Source organism: Halyomorpha halys, unplaced genomic scaffold (assembly GCF_000696795.3).
Source record: "Halyomorpha halys isolate HHAL.00 unplaced genomic scaffold, Hhal_1.1 Scaffold18.1, whole genome shotgun sequence".
Taxonomy (NCBI): Eukaryota; Metazoa; Arthropoda; class Insecta; order Hemiptera; family Pentatomidae; genus Halyomorpha; species Halyomorpha halys.
In genome coordinates, this window is record NW_027114407.1 from 2,253,775 (window position 1) to 2,272,612 (window position 18,838).

The following is an 18,838-nucleotide window of genomic DNA, read 5'->3' on the forward strand; positions in this document are numbered from 1 at the left end:
TAACTGCATTTTTACTATACAGTTTTCAAATGTGAAAATTTTAAAAATAAAATATTCCAACAAGTTCAATATATCCAAAATATTTAGTATTCTTGTTTCAGTTATATTATAACAAGTTAAGTTCTATTTTCATACATTTACACTGTTTAAATTTAGCTGGTACATACTCTAGATAGCATTGTCCAATTGTAAATGGTTCAACACTTATTGCAAAGTATTTGAATTACATTCAGTATAAAAATGCAGTAACTGATATTTGCTAAGTAAACATGCAGTTAGAGAAAGGTAGTTACTGCTTTTCTAATGAGCTAGTTGCTATAAGTAAACATACTGCATTTTAAGATATAATAATTAGGAAAATGATTATATTCATTGCACTTTTAACAATTTTCAAATAAATAACAAGTTTTCCTGATCACTGTGATCTGAAAACTCTCATAATGACTTTTTAAAAGAAACTTAAAAAGCAGTGCAAAATATAATGAAAGAGGAACAGATTATGAAGATGATGGAACAGAACATAATCCAGTCATTCTAATTTGTGTGTTGGTAAAAGTTAGTCACTGGCTTTTTTTTTTTTTTTTTTAAGAGTTAGTTTAGAAATTACATCTGTGTTGTCAGTGAGGTAAAGTCCAGAAACAGTGCAGAGACAATATGGTATTAAACAACCTGCATTACATGTGGCTTAATAAACTTTAAAAAACTGAATGTGCAAAAGTCTAATTTTTTTTAATTTTGTTTTTATTAAACCTGTATGTGATCTTCCATTTATGCGGCAAAAACAAATATTTATAGCATTAATAATATAAGTATTAGATAATATCTTCAATTGAGGTACTTGTAGAATATAGTATCTGACATTAGTTATGAAATGAAGTTTTTGTTATCCCTGGATTCTTTAAGGCTGATTTTAACGATTTTTGACTGAACTTTTAGGAAATTTGTATGTTTTAAAAAATAAAGTTGATATTAATTTAAGGCAAATAACTCCTTATTGAAGGTAAAACACTGAATTAACAAATATTTTAGCTACCATGTTTGACAATTCAGTGCCTCAATTATGATGAACACAAAAAATTAATCTTTTATATTTGTTTAGGTGTTGGGCGTAATATTCGACACTTGCCATGTGTCAGCCGGCGAACAGGGGAGGCAGGGACATGCATGTTTGCTATCTCATGCGCTAAAGCAAACGGGACCCACCTGGGAACTTGTATTGACAGATTCTATTTCGGCAGCTGCTGTAAGATCCCCACTGAAGAAAGCCCATCAGACATAGACGTGGTACCCCCGATTGAGGACAACTCTCTTGATGCCACCTCAGCGGCAGGGATCAGACCTGCAGTGACACAGAAGCCTCTGTCAACAATAGCTTCCAGTTCCTACAGGCCAAGTATATCTACCACTATCGCTCTGCCTAGCAGCAGCCACACTAGTAATTTCCCATCGTCTACAGCTGCTTCTACATTGGGGATGGTAGAGTCCAAGCCAACCACCGCTCCTCCTACATTAGTCACATGGACAACTGTAGAAGAATCTTCGAATAAACCCTCAGCTGCTGCATCTATAAGGCCTCAAGGTTTGATCTTCTTTCTTTAATTTTAAAGTACATTTGCGGTTAACAGATTTACCTTTGGCTGTTATTTTAGGAAGAAGTTTAAAGAACAAGGAAAAAAAAAATTACTTTGACATAGTATCAAATTCATTTAATACCTCATAGATACCTTAATTTTTTGAAGAGTTTGTTCATTTTTTCAGTAATTCAGTTTTCTGAAATTCCAATTTTAAAGTAGTTTCTTTAAACCAGTGGTTCTTAAAGTAATTCCACATCATGTTAGGCGTTAGAGAGTCAAATTTATGTCACTTGGGTGTCATAACATATTTAAAGAACTAATTTTAATTTTAAATTAAAGTATTATAATAAATCAATTAAATTATTAGAACAATTAAAACTGTTTTTGTTTCTTTACCATTCTATGTTTCCATTCTTTTACTTCTACAGTTTATTATTTCATTCATCAAATAAAGAATAATATAAGAAGGAATATTCTGAATTTTACTTAATAATTTCAGTGGGACACCAGACCAAAAAGTTTAAAAACCATCCCTTTGTAAAATGTTTCGGACCCATCATTATCTATTTCCTAATCACTTTTTTTCTCCATAATGAATTGCAATTTTTTTCTATTACACATAATTCTTTCTTTTGTTTTAATAGTATTCCATTATTGCTATTATTAACATAAAAATAAATATTTTAACTATCAATTTATTTAAATTGTCATATTTTTTTACATTGACTTCTTTAATCTTTGCATCACTTAGAGATCTTGCAACCTAAAATAAAATTATTTGAACAAAAGGAACTAGGAAGTGATTCAATGAAGAGGAAATTTTGTTAAAATTATTATAATATAATATATGGACAATTTAAATAATTATTTTTATGCTGATCAAAGGAATAATGTAATAAGATACTACAATAAGAACCCTATTTTATGGGAAAAACTCTCATTGCATGAGAATATCAAAAATGGTGACTTGTAAATAGACGGTGATAGTTAAAAAAAAAAGGAACTATTTTTATAAACAATTTGAAAATTAAGAAGTAAAATTAATTTTTAATCAGTTTTCAGAAACTTTTTTAGCTGTAAGGAAATTTAAATTATAAATAGAAACCTATCATAATATATGTTTCTTCTTTTATACAATTGAGTCCAATATAGTAACTAGTTTTTTATTATAGTTTCAGTTTCTGCAAGTTCAGCTGGCACCCATCGTCCTGTTCTGTCCTCAACAACAGAAACCTCTACAACACCCACAAAGTTACCTTCTGTTACAGTAACACATCCAGGATCCACTGGAAGGCCGAGCGTGTTCACAACCCAGAGGCCACCTCCATCTACTGCAAGACCTCCTTTGGTTAGCCAGAGTAGTCCCCAACCATCCAGTACCCCTCAGGTGGTTACCACCAATCCAGGTTCTACACCTTCCATTGCTCCAATCAGCAGCCAGCGGCCGCCTATCAGCACACATCGACCTGTTACGGTTATCACACTACCATCATCAACGAGCACCTTTCGACCCTCTAGCCAGTCAACACCTGAAGTCAACTTCCAACCAGTTAGTACCCAGCGGCCACCACCTACTTCCACAAGACCTTCCTATAACACCAGCCAAGTTAGCTTTTCTCCTCCACCAAGTACATTTCCTTCATCGTCTAGTTCTTTTCGTCCACCACCTAGCACTGTCAGGCCACCGTCCACTTCTTCTCGCCCACCACCTAGTACCTCACCTTCTTCGCAGGGTACCATACTTCCTTCAAGTACTTCGAAACCGACTACAACAACTCGCCCAACGCCCAGCACTCCTCGGCCACCGTCAAGTACTGCCCGACCCCCGTCAAGTACTGCTAGGCCTCCTCCGAGTACTGGAAAACCTCCATCGACCGCTGGCAGACCTCCATCGACCGCTGCCAGACCTCCATCCACAACCAGTCGCCCACCTTCTAGTACAGGGAAACCACCACAGGGCTCTCAGAAACCTGGTTCTCCTCGCCCTCCTATAACATCCCCTAAACCAAAGCCAACTCAACGCCCACCATCCAAGCCAGGAGTGAAACCAAAGCCAAAGCCAACTTCAAAACCACCACCAAAACCAATAGCTACCACCCGCCCAACACCACGACCTACTGCCAGTCCAAACAAAACTACAACTTCAGCTCCAATATCTTCTACCTCTCAAAAACCTGCATCTGAAACTTGGGTACCAGTTTCTGTCACAACACATGCTCCATCAACATCAACACCTTTGTCCACAGGTAACTTTAAGTAATTTTAGTTAAAATAACTTATAATTGTAAAAAGTTTTTTCTTTGTTGTTTATTGATCATTCAAAGAGACTTAATGGTTGCTGTTATTGGTGTATAAAAATTAATTCGCCACTGTTTAGAAATACTGATAATAATAGAATACTATATCATTCCCAATATATCAGAAAAAAACATTAAATCAATAGTGCAAACTGGTTTATAATTGCCTAATATTTTTTGGCTCATTATACAAGATCTTTCAAAAAGAATGCATTGATTTCATTAAACTATATTACTGTATAAAAAAAAGCAGTACAGAATTGTGATTAATTCAAAATTAATGCATTGATTTCATTAAACTATATTACTATAAAAAAAAGCAGTACAGAATTGTGACTAATTGATCACAATTTGATACTGCTTTCTCGTATTTCATGTATTTGAAATAGTTAGAAGCTGCTTCCCCCCTTTTTCAAGCGTTTAATATTCATATTGAACATAATATTTAAATATAATCACTGACATAGCAAGAACCACATATAAGCAATTGAATAATTCCAATGGGGTGATGCTGGAAATTGAAATCAAGCAAGTGCATTTCCAGCAAAGAGAAAAGTCAGCTTCCCTCTGAAACTAGTGAGGAGAGAGACACAACAGAGAGATATTCCACTAACTACCCCCAATTTGTAATGGCATGTGACTCCTACACTTTTACCATTTAAATGAAGCTTCGAAATTAGTTAATTCTTTTTTAAAGACCCTTATATTTATTCTGATTCTTTGTTGTTTCTTTAATTTGTTACATTGGTCATAATAAAGTTGTAATATCACTACCGATCTCATTCTTAATAATTTTATTTATTAATTTTCTGATAATATTACGAGTGCTGATATATTTGCGATATATTTGACTATAAGGGATAATAGTACTAGAAGATGTGGAAACACCCCGAAACATTGTACAAGTAAATATAGAGCATCGATAATATTCTAAAGGGTGTCTTTTTTATCTTTAAATCTTATCTTTAATATAAAAATAATAAACAGCTTCCTAGGAAATAAATCCAAGAATAGATTTCCGCATTATTATTTCATTTATTACATCATAAACTTCTGGGAAAATATTCATTAAGAGGGAGGAAGTGTTTAAATGAGTATTTTTTCCAAATTTTGTTTTGTTAGGAGAGTTGCTATTTTTGGTATTAACATTCAGTAATTTGAACTAAATGTAATGTAATGTAAAAAAAAAAAAAAAAAACTAAATGTAATGGTTTCACTTCACATTATCAAAGATGGTAGCTCTGCCAACAGAACAAAATCTTATTTCCATGTAAATCCCAATTGATCCACATGTCCCAAATATATATTTTTTTTTCCTATGCCACAAGAAGTGGGCTATTACGCCATTTTCCCTCTCGCAACCCAATACAATCCTTGTCCCAAATATGTACATACTCTAACTCACCTGAATTACATTTCATGGTAATTAGTAGTTGTGATTACTTTGGTTCAACCAGTATTTGTAATTAATTAAAGTAATTTTCACAGTAACTGTAACTGGAATTACTTTTTGCTCAACACTGTTTTTATGTCTACCATTTCTCCCACTATATTGCCAACCTAACCATGATTTTTTTATTCAAAATTACTAATGTTTATTAAAATATAATAACTTAATTACCAAAGGAAATTAAAAGAGTGCATTCACCTTATTAATGTTTAATCATTCTTCTATCGTAGATAAAACTCCTTCAACAAGCACTACAACAAATAGGCCATCAACTGCTCAGCCCACGACCCCAATTGCCAGTACCAACGCTAGCTCAGGAACCAGTGCGCCAACTTCTCAACCTACCACACCTAGCACTTTCCTTATTGATGACCTCAACATGACTAACTACAAGGAAGGTGAGTGTTTTTTTTTTTTATATATATTTTATTGTTCCTACAGTATTTTATAATCGTATTGTCATTATTCAAACCAATTAATAATACATCACTTAAGCTGAGATACCTTGTAAGTTCCCCCAAATAAAAAATACTTTAAAAAAAGGAATTAAAATAAACACTTCATTCCTGACAAAAGAATTCTCAAAACCAGAGAAAATTATATATGTATCGAAAAAAATGATAGTTAAGATAAACTGTCGAAAGAATGATGTGTTGATTTTTTTGTAAGTATAAAAATTGTACTGTTGATTTTTTCAACTATTTTAAAAAAAAATTTTTTGGTTTTTAAGTAAATTATTCTTTTCTTTTTAATTTTACAATCTACAGATGATATGTAAATGAATATATAGGTAAGACATGGTCAATATATATATTAAAAAACTAATTAAAAAATTATTTAAAATCAGAAAAAAATAAAAATTTTACCAGAAATTTTGAGAATAAATATCAAATATGTTATTGAGAAAACATAAATAATAAATATTATAAATTTTGTGAAACTGGTTATAAGAAGAAAATCAAATACAGGATAAGCTTGTAAATAATGAGAGTAATGGTAATACTTTCTGAATTATTTAAATTCCTGGGTTGATACCTCATAATTAATTTTTTATTCTATATATAAATAAATAATGAATTATATAAATTTATTATTGTAGACATGAATGATTGCATTTCTCAGAACTAGTGCAAGCTATTAAAAACAGGTTTGAAGTAAATTATTTTTTTTTTACTGACATAATGTCATAGGTTAAAAATAATAATATTAATGCATAAAATATCCACAGCTAAATAATTTAGACTATTTTTTTCTTTTAATTAATTGTAGCAGAACACTGCAACTATTATTGAAGCTGATACATTACTGAGTAGTTCAAAAGCACATTAAAATTCTCCAATAGTAATTTTAGCTTTATAATTGTTGATACTAATCTTTTCAATCAAAAATAAATTAAAAAAACTACCTTGCAAATTAAATTATTTAAAAGCTAATTCAAAAATCTCAGCATTTGATATAATTCAATTTCTATTTTATTTTAGACAAATTATCCAACAAAGCATTACTAGAATATTAATACAAGACTTTTTACGCAGTTTAAAAAATCTAAAATTTCATTCACAGTAATTTGTGAATATTGTATTTATGTCATAGTTATATAGTGTACTTACTACAATCCAACTCCAGTTAGTAAAATAATTTTAAAAATAGAATTGCACTCCAGAATGTAAATGGCCTTAGTGTCATGACAAAAAAAAACTAATTAACTAAAGTATTTGATGTTTATCATACAGAAGACAAATACTTTACTTAATGATTGAAAAAATAATATTAATTTATACATAATATAAAAATAGTATTTTTAATCATTAATTCTCTATGTGAAAATATATAGTTTTTACAACTAAACGTACTATACAAGTATCACATTACAGTTCAAGAGGTGCAGAGGGATTTGTATGTTTAAAAATAAAATGGGTTGCTTTGGAGAGATTTAAAACTGTCCAATCCATTGGTACTAAAAGTAATCTTTTGTTGAATAAAATTCATAAAAATTAAGAAATCAAAATTTGTAATATTAAACTTGTTTTTCAAGAATAAGAAAAGTTCATTAAGATGAGATTATACAAATCAATAGATCATTACAATGTGTCTAAATCTACATTGTTCCAAAAATAAAGTTTGGTCAAGAGGTTACAAAAACCTCCTTGGCATGAACCTAAAGTATTAATTAATATTTCTATTTTGCTTGAATTAAGTAAAATATTTTAAGTAAATAGTCATGAAAATTTCAACTTATAAAGTAAGCAAAATTATTAAGTAAGTCAGTGGATAAAATATCTTTAAAGTGGACTCCACCAAAATAAACATTACTTCTGACTTCCAAAATAGAGCCTCATTTCAAATAAAAATATCGAAATTAGTAGAAAATGAATTTTACAAACCGTATTTATTTGAACGATTTAAAAATTCTTTCATTGCTATTCACACAAAGCTAGAAAATTGTAATAAGTGACACAATTTTTTTTTAATATAATTCCTTTATGAAGAGCCTTTGAAGTATGCCTTTTTTAAAAATGTTAATGATGAAGGCTGATCTTATGAGATTCCTCAGAATATTTAGTATTTATCATTTTCAATTAGAAAGAAAATATTTTACTGTTTTTTTTTTGTTTTTTTTCCGGAAGATTCAAAACTTGCGAGAGTTTAAAAATTTCTTCTTATTTTGATGCATTGGTTGTTGACACTAGATAAAATATGAATAGATGGTTGGAGGTCTGGTGTGAAGAATGAAAATAAGTAAACCCTATTTTATTAGTGCTAACGTTTCCGCCAAAATTCCAGGTCTTCCTTCATCAGGCCAACTATTGCAAGATATCATACCAGAGTCATTCTTCTTATTTTATTAAACAAAATCAAAAAAATTAAGTACGGGATATGACTAACAAATACTTATATACAATTTTTTTTCATGAACAGACTAAAAATGTTTATAAACTTATAAAAATGTTTATAAGGATGTATCAGGCCAATAATTGGAGTAAGTACATTTCATGAATGGAATCTTGTTTACCAGTTTAATATATTTTATTAAGTTTAAGGAATAACTAAAATCAGTTTGAATAAAAATGAGATTAAATGTTGAATGCTGAAATCTGTAAAATTTAAAAAATACACAACCCTTCCTTATCGTAACTATGGAATGGAAAAGAAAAAAGAAATAATAATGCCTGATATTGTATCAAATGGGAAATTTTCTTGATTTGGCCAAAACTATATCAAATGATATTCAGAAAGTAATACAATGTGGTGAAGCAATGAACCAGAGGTAGAGGTAGAGGAGAAATGTATAATTTCTACCTTTTGTTTACTAATCAGTACACCGATCGTCAATCGGATGTTATTTCTATTTACGGCTAATATCCACCTGGTACTTGAAGGAGAATGGTTATTAATTAACTGATTGGCCTGCCTGAGCTGAACTCTCCCCCACACCATTGTCCAACCTAGGACACCTCGCTTTCCTCCATGTCCAATCCAGGACCTCTTTACGCTGATGTATTTTATAAATGTCTAAGGAAGCTTCTGGCTCCATAGGGGGAACTCAGTCCCATTTCTCGCAAACTGATCAGTAGGGCCCCAAATATTTATCTAAATATACATTTTAAAATTTGTTAGGATAAATAATTTTTTTGGTTTTTTCCTTGAAAAAAAAAATTTTTTTTAATTTAATCCATATATAGTTCTATAAATTATAGCTAAATTCTTAAAAAATAATGAGCAAAGAAGATGAGTAAAAAATGATTATAGAATTAATTAACTGGTGTTTTAACTGAACTCTACAGATGAAAACGGAAGTTCGTAACAAAATAAATTTACAGAATTGTTTCACGGTTTTTAAGTCGACCCCTGATAAGCTAAAAATGTTGAAAGTTTATTTAGATCTTAAATGAAGAAAAGGAAGATTTTTAAAGTATTCAAAGATTTGAGATTTACAAGCATTTCGAAGTTTAAATGTGCACCAATTACTTCATGTGTTGTAGAAAGAAGCTTCTCGCTAAGCTCTTAAGCTTCCATTACCTCGAAACAGTTTTACTTTCGACCATTTAAAAAAATTATTAGGAGATTAAACAAATGGTTTTTAATATAAACTTGGTTTATCGTAAATTTTATAAAATATAGGTTTTTTAAATTTAAAAAACGTCGGGATATTGCAGGTTTTAAAAAACAAGTCACTTTGCTAAATAATATCAAATGTACTTACTTTTTTTTTGTATCTATTTTTAAATTCTATATTACTTTTATCTACACTTAAATTCTATGTTCTAAGAATGAGGAAGATCGGCTGTGAAGATTCGTTGACCCCTGGTAACTAAAACCGGCTTAATGAGTTGAATCAAACGTTTTTAGAACAGTCTTTAACTGATTGCATTTGTAAACACTGACATCGAATGCAAGACTAGTTCGTTCAGTTTTGAACCAATGAACACTATTATGAGCGATATATTTTTGTAAAAAAAATAACGAACAGCATTGTTTCAACGAAATCGCTATCTTTAAAAAAAAAAAAAAAAAAATTGAATGTCTATTAATGCAGGAATTCTTAAAAAGAAGAGAAGAATTTTGATTAGAAAAGAGTTCTTAATATAATATTGATATTAGGTTAAAGTTTAATTGAAACATCAATCACAAGGAGATATTTGAGTATCTTGAAAATAAATAAAAGAGTTGATCATAGAAGAAAACTAGTTAAATATTAAAAGTAAAAATAAAGAATAATATCAAAACATTTGGAAATATACTTTTTATCTACATATTCTAACAATCGTTAATGATGCCTATCTGTAAATTTCTGGTATCTAATACAAACACAAATAAAAGAAATAACAGACGGAGATTAACACAGAGATAGTTCTAATTAATGAGGGCCCACTTAATTAACTATTGCTTCAGAATATTAGAATCCACTACCACACACACATATTATCTAACACCGGTTGCAACATTTATTTCTTCTAATTGTATTTTATTTTGAAATCAGCTCAAAAATTTCTTTGGGAAACTTTTTAATGGCAAGACATTCGTTCATGACAGATAAGCGAATATAGCTGGAAATATCCATTGCATGTTCCTACAGATATATTTATTGTTTATATTTAAAATTAGTACAGTACACATCATTTGAGGTCAAACCATGAAAGTATTTACTCAAGGATCAAACCTCTCATTGAAAATAAGGAATCTGAATTATAATAACTAAAATGAAAAGTAGAACCAATTTTGAACACAAAACATTAAGCGATAAAATTATTAAATTATACTCATTAAAAAAAAAAATTGCTACTGAAGATGTAGTTTATCAGCACAGCACTCCACTGCTACCGAAAGACAGCCTCATCGTTCGTAGGATTTTATTTCTTCTTCAACTGTTGGTATTTGAAGATCATTATTTCTGATGCAAAGTGTACTGAAAATTCCCTAAGAACATTATTTTGTAATCTGTCGGATTCCCTCGTACACATCCACAGTTGAGTTCCATATTTACAATTTTTTTTTTTTATCGCATCTTCCTTTTATTTTAAGGACAAGTTTGTGCATAGTAAGTTTGTTATAAAGAGAAAGAATAAACTTTCTCCCTAAGTGCCAATACTTTTTTTTTATTTGCACTTTCCATCGAAGCTTTGGGTCCAATGGCATCCCAAGGTATATGGTCTTATTTGAATGGAATTTTCATTTGTCTTGTAGTGATATCAACATGCATCGACATTGGTTCAGTAACTTTTAATTTCCATTTTGAGGTTCATGGTTTTATACTGGCAATTGCTATATTTAATTTAAACTTTTAATCATTTCCTGTGGATAAAACTGTTGTATCACTGAAAAAGATGGCCGTAAAGCATTTTTCAGCCTTTGGAAAGTCAGCGTCTGTATTTAACAGAGAGAGTATTTGGGCCTCCTCACTGAGGAATAATGGCGCCCAAATTAATCATCTTCTAACCTAATTCTGATGTATCTATTAGATAAATAAGACTCTAAGAGCAGAGCATAACGTCTAGGGAACGTTTTATTAAGCTTACAGATATGCTCTTGATGCCTAACATAGTCGCATACAATTAAGGAACTCTAATGAAACACTTATATTGTCCAGGTGGCAAAATTTGTCATTTTACACTGGGAAGGTTATGTTGATCAATTTCTAAGGAAGTTATCCAGTTAATAAGAAAAGTAGATAGACCCAAAATTGCGATGGGTTGATAAAGTGGAGAATGGAGCTAGACTGGTCTTGGGATTTCGCCACCTGGGAGCAGCAGGACTTGACAAAGATGACTGGCGATAAAATTGCACGAGGGCTTGACTCTTTAAGTGTTGTGCCATGGAAGAAGAAGAAAAGATGTATGATAAGTATATTTTAGATTGCTCATGTATGATAATCTTAGCCTGGTCTAAATTTATGTAACATTTTTGCTGACTCGATGTTGCCTGAATTGGCGGAACGTAGAATTGTTAATAATATAAATATAATGACATTTAAGAGGCTTGAGTCTTTGCTTTTCAGAAACCAACAATAATATGCAAGAATTTTTTTTTCGCTCTGATGTTTTTAAAATAAATCAAACACATTATTATTACACCGTCATATAAACGACCCAAAACCATTTAAGAAAAGTTCTGAGATCAGGCAAATCAAATTTGTGAAACGTCTTAGCTTAGGAAGGTTTCATGATAGTTTTATATAATCTGTTTAGACACTTGGATTACATTTTAGATGTTCTCATTTCATCGCCATTTTCGAAATTGATTGCGGATTAAAAAAAAATAAGATTAGCATGGGCTAGAGTAGCTTTTTCTTTTAATGGTCCAGAAATCGTAATAACTAGCGAGGCGTGGCGATGTGTAGCAACACTGCGCGCTTTGATGAGTGATTTTATATCGGCTGGTGATTTCGTCTTATTTATTCTACTCACCATTAACTTTAATCTGCATTAAGTAGAGGGACAATCAAAGGACACTGCGGCCTATTTAAGATGTTAAGGAGGGGAAGAACCAAACCTTATTCAACTCATGTTCGACGCAACAAATGTTAAAGAGTAAACAAAAATATCTTCAATTTGAATCTTCTTCTACGCTTTTCATCTTCATTACATTCTATGAGTCATTTGTCGGAAATGATGCCTTTAGTTGTCAGTTTTATACCTCATACTTGAAAAAAAATATAAAACATAATTGTCAAATAAGCAAAATATCATCCCAAAAAACTATCTCATAAATATATGATCTTTTGTTGTTTATTAGGTTTAATTCCTAACGTACATAATAGTCGAGTAAAAATAGTTTAAAATTTAGCTGTACCTAGAGAAATTACTGTAAATTAATTTCTGCTAATGGAATCTTATGTAAAAATGTTTGAAAAACAAACTGATAAAAATTTAAGATTCCCTTGGAATTCGTTGGTCTAATATGGCTGACATTTCAAAATCGGCGCTGTGTATGTTTTTTTGTATTGCCAATAACTCCTTAAGTACTTCAAGTAGCAGAAATACCATTATATTTTAAAGCGTATTTAACGAGTTTCTATTTTAACTCAGATAGAGTTCTTTATGTCCAATAATTACCGAGATACAGTTTTTCAAAACCATTTTTTTTTTTTCAAAATTATGAAAAACTACTATTTTGTGAATTTATTTTCTATTTTCTATTCTTAGAAAATAATAATTATAAACTACTCTTTGGTGCATTTAACGAGCTTCAAAATGATCCTTAGTTTTGTGTTGCAGTGAAAAGCAGTATAAAAGAATAATTTGCAGTTCATTCATTGTAAATGAGTTTCTAGGTATACCTGAATTTATTGTACTACACTGGAATGTGCTATCACAACGCCCAAGTGTACTAATTGAATCAAATTCAACCCATCTCATTACTACAAAGTCTCCTTAAAATGATGCCCAGCTACAGTAAAAGGAGAAAGATTAGATCTTTAAACTTATGTGTATATATTTTTTAATCTTCTGTCGAGTTCTAAAAATAAAAAAAAATACACTGGAATTAGATACTACAATTAGGATATACATTGATTTCTCACATGATACATATGTCCAATCGCCATTCAGATACTAGCTATATATTAAAATTTGAGCAATTTAATATTTAAATTTCACTAATTCACATAGTTAAGCTACTATAGTAATATATTATGAGTTATTGGCCTTATAAGGGTTATAAACCTAAACCTATACCGCGACTATTTGAAAAAGAAACTAGCATATAGACATAAATAGTCCCACGGAGTGAACTTTTCAAACAGTCTCACATTAGCTTGAAAGAAATTAGTTAACGATTACTTCTAGGTTAAGTTACAATAAGGACAATCATTGGTTCTTCCTTAGTTCATTAGTTCTTGCAAACAACGATCAACCTTTGCGTGAAATTTATTCACTAAGATCAATTTGACCTTTCGGCAGTATGATCAAGCGGCGTGTATACAAGGGCCATTAGATTGGGCGGGGAGCTATTGATACGTAGAGATGCAATTTCTTTCATCTCCAATGGCTTACAGATAGAAGATCTAATTATATACATATCAGAATATCAATATTAACATTTTAGAACAAACTTGAAAAAAAAAATTCACGTTCAACTGCTAGATTTTTCCCAATTAAGGGAAATTAATTACCAACTTCATAGAAACAGGGTGTGTCCCCTCAGGATTGACTCACGGGTGATTTAACAGAAGAAATAACTATCTATCACTGAGCGATTCAAACACGGGCCAGAGTTCTTAATCCTCAACAAAGGCTCTTATATACCAAAACTGAAAATATATTAATTCAGTCAAAGGCAAGACTAAATTAAGTGATTATTTCTTATCTCAGAAAAGTTTGAAGAAACAAAAGTTTAAAGGGAGCACTTCAAACAAGCAAGCATTTTAATATAATAATTAGCTGAAGAAGTAACTCGCAATGAGATAATGCAGGCAGTGGAAGATGCGTACTTTCCTTTGCTGAGGGAAACGACCCTCTCTTGGCCAACGCCTCAACGACAAGGTCACGGCTGCCTCATCCAGCATTAGGTTACACAATATTTCAGCACTGAACTAAACAATGCTCTACTTCCAACAAGAATATCCATACTCAATTTCATGGATTTTTATAGGAAAGCAAAGTTTTGTAAGTTCCTTTCCAATTTTTCGCCAACTGATGACTACAGTTTGTTGACAGTTAATATTAATATTTTTGATGAACAAAATGCATACATGGATTGTGATTTGTTTATATGTGAACTACTATTAACAATCAATTCGGTTGAAACGAGCGGAGGGCATTTTAAAATCATAATCAATTAATAAATAGTGTAAAAATATACAAACATGTCAAAGAAAAAACAAAAAAAAAACTAGGCTTTAAAAAACAATACAACGTAAACAAACAACAAGATTGGAACTAGTAATAAATAAGCCAGATAAGGTAAACCAATTGTAAATCAATCTATAATTAGTAGGCCTAAAAAGTGAACTACGACAGCAGGTTCTTCAGTCCTTAACTTTGACCGCCAAACTTATCATCAAGATCAGAAGTCTTCAAATCGCTCTCCGCCTGACATCAAGTGTAGCCTGACGTCCTATACATTGGCGAGTTTTCAAAAACAGCATTATACACATTTTCTCTTATAATTAATTGAAAATATAAGTGAAATTCTTTTAAAATAATAATTTATTGATATCATATCATTTTCTGTTTTCTAATCAGTCATCATAATTTTCTTTTACGTGGTCTAATGCAGATTGCAGAGTTTTCAATTAAACACTGCATATATATTTTTTTTTTAACATCGATTAATTATATGGCAATATAAGCGAAATTTTTCTACAAAACATAAAACCCTACAACTTGAGCAAGTTATTGTTCATATTTTATGTTTTTCTATAATTAATCAATACATATGGTTTATATTGTTAACACTTTATTAAACTTATTATACACTCATACGGTATATAATTAGTTCAATATGTACATAGTATTTTTACAGTATTAATTTTTTTTAAATATTACTAACAATATCCAAAAGCCAATTTAAATTTTATAGAAACACAAAAAATTACGTTGGTGTCCGCCACCTGACATAAAGCCTATATAAGTTCCCGCAAGTATCAGCAGCTTAAGGATTCCTATTCTAGATTAATGCAATAAAATATTCCTTTTATTAAAATTCATAAATTTAATATATTAACTAGATACCTACACTAAAAAATTGAAAATATTGATACCTAACATATAAAATAATTTAAATATTAAACATTAAACCTAAACGTATAATTAAAACTGAATTACGTAAGAATGAGGGGAATTACCACAAAACGTTTTTAGGGAAATCAAATTCTAATAATTATTTGTACCGAATTTTCCAACTTACTGTATGAAAAACCCCTTCTTCTAACAAAAAGGAGAAGCAGCTCTCTCTACGCAATTTTTGAAAAATTAACCTCTTTGAATATTCTTTTTAAATTATTTTGAATAACTTTTTTAAATAAAAGTTTATAGAATAATTTTAGCAAATTTTCGAATCGTAAATTTTCCAACTTTGGAAGTTTTTAAATGAATGAAGGGGAAGAGAGAGAGCATAATACACCACTTCCTATCTTCCTTATAATGACTTCATTTTAGAATTATAATCTCGGTGGAAGGAAGATTGATGCAAGAAGTAAAAAGTTTTCTTCGTGAGTTAGTTTTGTTCATTTTTAGTTGCGAAGAGTGTTCTTAGAACCCCTGTTTCATTTCCTTAGTCTAACATTCTCCTTTGTTTTTGTTTTTTTATGAATATCTCGATCTCATCTGGTTCTCAACTAAATAAATTAACTCGATCGAATTTTTAAGGTTATGTAACTCAACTCGAAAGTGATAACAAATACTTCACAGTAATCTTCTTAATTTAATAAGTACCAAAAGAGCAGGAAGGTTGTTAAAGAAGAGAGGTAGGAGAGGATGTCATTTCCTCTAAAAATTTGAAAACCCAAAAAGTTGGAAACTTTGAGAATCTACTTCAAACTGCGATAATCTTGGTAAAACACTGTACTCAAAATGACTATATAATTCTCGATAATATTAGAAATTCTTAATTTAGCTTTATATAATATTATAGACGCATAGATAAGTGTTTAGTATAATATGTGTGATGCTTTGTTGTTTATTTGTTACTGCAATGTAATATTTAATTTTACTGTTTCTAGTAGTATAATAATTTTAAGTTAATTTTAGTTAATAACGTAAGTATTTAGTCTAATACAATATAATATGTCTTGTCTAGTTAATTTTAAAATATATTTCACCTATGCATTTTCATGTATTCATCTTCAAGTATTTCATGACAAGACTGGACATGTAGGGTCTGAATTAAAAAAAAATAAGCATACCTTTTAGAGTTGATTCCGTTTTTTAGAACCTTTATAAAGTGTATATAACACTCTACTAAGAAATGATATTAGTTTTTTTCCCCCTCGATTGATCTGAGACTTTTAAACAAATTACTTCAGCACTATTTTAGGTATAGTAACTTTTTTATTTATAGTAATGAATATTTATCATTATATTTGCATAAATATAAGTTTTGTTTTGGAGGAAATATGGGGCAGGGGGGGGGGGTAATGGATGAGTAGAGGGCAATAATCAGACAATAATAGAAATGTCCCTAGTTCATTTATAACTAGTAAATATGAAGTTGATAACCCTATATCGTCTACATAATAGCATCTTATGCCAAAACATGATCTCTAATCCTTGTAAGAAAAGGAAATGATATCGGGACAGCCCTCCCTCTGCTTACTTGGGCATTGAAGTCTCCTCAATTGGCGGCATTAAAGTCTCCAACAAGTACCCTAACCAACAAGTTCCCCTACGGTTGTTGAATGGAATAGGTACCCAGTGGGGAGGTAGGGAGGTAGTGTGGTAGTGTGGTGGGGCCCCCCTCCCAGTGGACTGTCCTCATGGCCATACTAAACAGGACTCTGTTTGTTCTTGCAGTCTGCGGCCGCAGGCTCTTCCCGGAGTCGAGGGTCGTCGGCGGCGACAAGAGCACATTCGGAAAGTGGCCATGGCAGGTGAGTCTTTTTATAATTATCTATCTGACTTTATATAAATATAAATGTCATAAGCTCTTATACATTTACATAAATATATATTTCAGCATTGTATGTATATATTTGTATAAAACACCTCAATCATGAATAACAAATTCAACATGTAGGTAGGTAGTTCTTAAATTTTTTTATCTTGAGGCACACTGAGATTATTAAACACAAATGTTATAGTTTTTGAAAAATGAAAACTGTAATGATTATGAAAAGTATTATTTTGACAAATAACAAGTCATAGAATTTAATAAAATTTTGATTTAAAAAATATTATTTTTTCATAAGTGAGCCAAAGCGAAATAATTTAATTTAAAGAAAATCTATATTAAGATTAGGTGAAAATATCAAATGCTTAGGAAATGTAATTTATGCAGAAAAACTGAGTTATATTTTGAATATGTTGTATACCCATCTAACCAAATGTGGGCCTCGAGCACTTTAAGTTATGGGACTCTCCAGGCTAGATAGATATGAGAACCTTCTGATTATTTTCTGAATAATTTTAATTATCAACAGAAATAAATAAAATATTAGTTAAAATCATTTTTAGAAGAAGAAACAAATATTACCCTAAAAAGTTAACATTTACATAATAGGTACATATTTTCATTTTTTTTTTATTAGGAAAATCGTGAATTACTTATTACAAAATCTATTTAATTAAGTATATTAGGTTTATATCAACATCGAGATAAACTGTTCAATTTTTTTAAAGGAATCGTACTTAATTGCTCATTCTTGACTCGTTTTAATTTAACAACCAAAGAGGTTAGGAGGTCTGAGGCCAGATGTCCCATCGTGTAAAGATGGCACTGATGAGTGATCCAAAATCAACTCTTTCTTATCTAAACGCACATACAAAAATTCGACAATACTTGCTTTTTTTCCTAAATCCTTTAAATTTTGTTTTTTAGTTGACAGAGGTTTTTAAAACCAGATTTACAAAAAAAAACCTTCACCACTATAATACATGAATAAATTTACATTTGGTCGTAAAAACCGCTGTCCATTTTATTCTCACACTCGTGTATGTTCTTTTTTTTACGTATATTATATGTTTACGTAACATACACGAGGATGGGAATAAAATGGACATGTTAGTAGTAAAAAAGAGATCTGACCTTGAGATAGGGCGTGTTGATTGTAGTTTAAGTGCTCAAGAATGGTTACGCAGGTAGAAACGAAAATTCTTTGAACAGTGGGTACCTACCTCTTCTCCTGAAAGACAAAAGAATTCATGAGAATTAATTCATAATAAATCAAAACAAAAATACCTTATCCTTTTAAACCCGAATCCTAGTAAAATATTTTATTTTTATCAGTAATTTTGGACTCAATAATTTAGATAGTCGTAAAAAAAAAATTATTAATAATATTCTAACGTACTCTAAAAGTGTGAGGCTATACAAGAACCTCCTTTTTTTCCTAACAGTTTTAACTGAGTTGTCAAAGCAAG

The 18,838-nt window shown here is 30.5% G+C and overlaps 1 protein-coding gene across 3 annotated transcripts in view; it reads left to right on the plus strand.

Annotated features, from left to right (window-relative positions):
• The window catches only part of Np (Notopleural), a 162,375-nt gene that overhangs the window by 132,543 nt on the left and 10,994 nt on the right, over nt 1-18,838 (plus strand). For all 3 annotated transcript variants that reach the window (XM_067051594.1, XM_067051595.1, XM_014421101.3), the window contains 4 exons: nt 1,100-1,579; nt 2,747-3,820; nt 5,552-5,719; nt 17,273-17,349. In XM_067051594.1, the coding sequence (XP_066907695.1) occupies nt 1,100-1,579; nt 2,747-3,820; nt 5,552-5,719; nt 17,273-17,349 (1,799 nt within the window). The remainder of the gene's footprint in view (nt 1-1,099; nt 1,580-2,746; nt 3,821-5,551; nt 5,720-17,272; nt 17,350-18,838) is intronic.